The 3,353-nt window shown below is 37.9% G+C and overlaps 1 protein-coding gene across 8 annotated transcripts in view; it reads right to left on the bottom strand.

The window, feature by feature from the left end:
- Positions 1–3,353, bottom strand: part of Mtmr1 (myotubularin related protein 1) — a 59,967-nt gene that overhangs the window by 26,723 nt on the left and 29,891 nt on the right. For all 8 annotated transcript variants that reach the window (XM_029473180.1, XM_029473182.1, XM_029473181.1 and 5 more), the window contains 2 exons: positions 2,833–2,982; positions 1,829–2,017 (listed from right to left, as the gene is read on the bottom strand). In XM_029473180.1, coding sequence (XP_029329040.1) covers positions 1,829–2,017; positions 2,833–2,982 — 339 coding nt within the window. The remainder of the gene's footprint in view (positions 1–1,828; positions 2,018–2,832; positions 2,983–3,353) is intronic.

The following is a 3,353-nucleotide window of genomic DNA, read 5'->3' as shown; positions in this document are numbered from 1 at the left end:
GGGTAGGGGAGTGGGGGGGAGGGTATGGGGGACTTTTGGGATAGCATTGGAAATGTAAATGAGGAAAATACCTAATAAAAATATTAAAAAAAAAATCACATACAGCACAACCATATACAACTTTAGTCGATNAAAAGTATGACAAATATTTATTTTAAACTAATAAAATAATTAAAAGGAAGCTCTTCTGTCTTTGTGTATCTGTCTTTTCTATATAGTTTTCTTATACTTTTTAAGTTCTTGGAGTAGCAGTACAGTGGTAACAGAAAGGATTCAGAGAAATAGATTGGCAATAATCCAGCAGTCAGGAGGAGTGGAAGCAGCTGCCTGATGAAGGATGCCTTTGTAAAATAGGCTGAAAAGTAGCCCTCACTGAAGACATTTGCAGTAAACCCCTACCAACTGTGAATGCAACCTTATTTGAAAAACAAAACAAAATCTCTGAAAATGTGATTAAAGACCATAAACTGCAGGGATAATCCTGGATTACATTAAGAGGACCCAGAAGGTCATTATAATATCCTTAGAAGAAGGAGGAAGAAACATAGAAACACACACAGAGTGAGGAAGCCAAGTGAAATTGAGGTAAATTGCAGGGTGTGGCTACAAGCTCAGGAGTGCTGGCTTGGCCATGAGACTCTAGAGGTGATAAAAAGCAGTCTCTCTCTTGGAACCTTTAGAAAGAGAAAAACTTTATGAGGTTTTTGGATTTGTGATAGTTTAAAGGGCAGCCTCAGGAAACCACTATCCTCCCTGCCCCATTCTTCTCCCATATTAGTAACCAACACCGTAACTTAGACTTCAAGTCAGAATCCTGGGTAACATTCCTGACCACAGAAGGGGCTGACTCCGTAGCTTTATGCATGGAGTACTGGGGGTGTAGAGGCCTTCACAGGTACTGTTCTCACACAGATGCTGGCACAAAGCACTACTATCATCTCCCATCTTGTGGGTCAGGTTAAATAACTGGTGCAGCAAAACTCAGGAGTATCCAAGTCTAAGCCAAAGGTCTCTCTTAGGTGGATTGGAGTTCACTGAGGTTTTGTGACCCTGGAGACAGCTAAGTAGAGATGTCAAACATAAAACAGGATGGGGATTTGGGCTACCTTCAGGAGGGTTCAGGGCTAGAGATACTTCCATGTGTATCTGAGCATAGAAACATTGTTTAAAGTCCTGCCTCTGAGTAGATGACCTTGGGAGATTGTTGTAGAACCATAAAGGGGACCCCAAACCAAGTTCAAGTAACGCTACCATTGGAAGTTCAGAAAAGAAAGTAAAACCAATGAAAGAGAGCAAGAGGGCCTGGCTCAATAGTGAGAACAACATGGGGGTTGATGAAAGCCAAAAGGTCATTAATGATGACAGCAAACTTTATATTTCTGCAGTTTCATATAACTAAGTGTATTCTAAGAATATATGAAAGTAATACATAAAATATATTTTAAAAGATATGAATTAAATTGTGGTTAAATTATCAGTAAATTTATTAGAGGGACTTCTAAGGGCATGTAGTTGTTTCACGAAAATACACATTCATTTATGTAGTTCTCTTTCTAGGAATTTGCTTATTTGAGCCATCAGACTAAACTGTGGAGAAGTAATGAAAAAGGCAAGATTTGAGCCAATGTAGGATGGCAAACATTGTCCATAGAATATTAAAGAGGAAGAGATAGCCACACACTACATCAAAGAAACTCAATATTCACATGACAAGGAATTCAATGGCCTGTTCTAAAACTATGAAGACTTATAGAAAGCATGTAAAAACAAACAATGAAGCAAGCAAGCAAACAACCCCAAATTTTCTACAAGGCTATTAAACATGTACCTTGTTGGTATCAGCAACGCTGTTTTGTCGGGCATCAAAGATAGTAAGTTTATGTGACTGTGCATTAGCATCCATTATTGTCTGCAGGTATTTTTCATCTTCTTTGCAGCGTTTATCATTGGGACCCACTAGTGGCTGGCTGCAACGTGTAATTGTTGCCTGACTTTCTGGGTGAATCCATGACAACACCTAATGTTTTAAAGCAACAAATAATAAATACCTGCTGATAGATATCATTGCTAATACAATATATTATCTAATTAATTGGTAAAAAGAACAATCTCTCCTCGAGAGTTTCCTCAGTTATGAGTGTGTAAGCTAGTCCTGGTACTGTAGTAACTAAGAGAATTAATGTGTCATGCTGAAAGAATTTGACTGGATACCCTAAAAATCCCTTTCTGCCCTTGAAATTCTATCACTCTAAATAAAATAAAACTTAAGTCAAACTATTACTAAAATCTAGTTCCATTTCTATTTAACTGGCTACATTCATATCTTTCTAATATAAAAATTATATCTTTACAATAACATAAATAGCAGGGTGAGTTCTCTTATTAAAAACAAATCTATAAGTCTATCTCCAGATCTCACATTTTTCTACAGTGGTCCAAGGACACACATAATTCAGATGTAAACTCTAAGCAAAAGTTACTCCTTCCTTCTGGGCACAATTATTTTATTCCCATGTAGCTACAAAAATTCACAGAGTGGGAAGAAAGAATGTATCTTCTCCAGGGTGAATGGTGCAACCGATGAGGTGTGGTGCGCCAGCACGTCCACTCTTGTCATTCCTCTAGCCCTCCTGGCTGTACCCTGAGGGCAAACCTTGAGGAACCTTTGCATTTAGAAATCTGAGACAGATCAAATGAGTGCTTACATAGTGAGGTATTTCTTAAGAATCAAAGATACAGTCAGGTTTACAAGCTGAGTTTTCAACCTTCCATTTTGTTATCAGATCCAATGTGGTGATTGTTCCTGTCTAAATGACAAGGTTTATTACTCACAGGGACTCTGCCTTTCGCTCGAAAGGCTGCCACTTTTGAAAGGTCATCATCTTTCACACTAGTTGGCACAACAATGATGGCAGGATAGGTATCACAGAACTCATAATTACTGTTTATTTTTGATATTTTCCAACTCTCATTTGGCAAGCCCTGTAGGATGTTAGAGAAGGAAGAAAGGGAAACACTCATCTCTACTTTGACAAAAAAAAACCAAAAAACAAAGTATGAATCATGTTTATTAAATTATAACTTGTTTATTGTTATTTAACTAATAGTGCCTCAAATCAAATTAATGGCATTCTGGATTCTTATTCATCAATTCTTTATGAGACCTGTGATATAAACATCTGGAAGCAGATAGGGGTATGGCTTAGTAAGAGAGTACTTGCCTAGTATGTGCATAATCCTGGGAGTCAGAGTGGAGAAGGAGAGAGGAAAGAAGGTAGGAAAGAAGAAGACAGACAGGGGTGTAGAAAAGGCATATAAGAAAATAGCAGAAAGGCAGGAAGGAGGAAGATGAA

This window comes from Mus caroli, chromosome X, assembly GCF_900094665.2.
Source record: "Mus caroli chromosome X, CAROLI_EIJ_v1.1, whole genome shotgun sequence".
Classification (NCBI taxonomy): Eukaryota; Metazoa; Chordata; class Mammalia; order Rodentia; family Muridae; genus Mus; species Mus caroli.
Note: the sequence above shows the minus strand (reverse complement) of the source record. Positions and strands in the feature narration are given on the sequence as shown.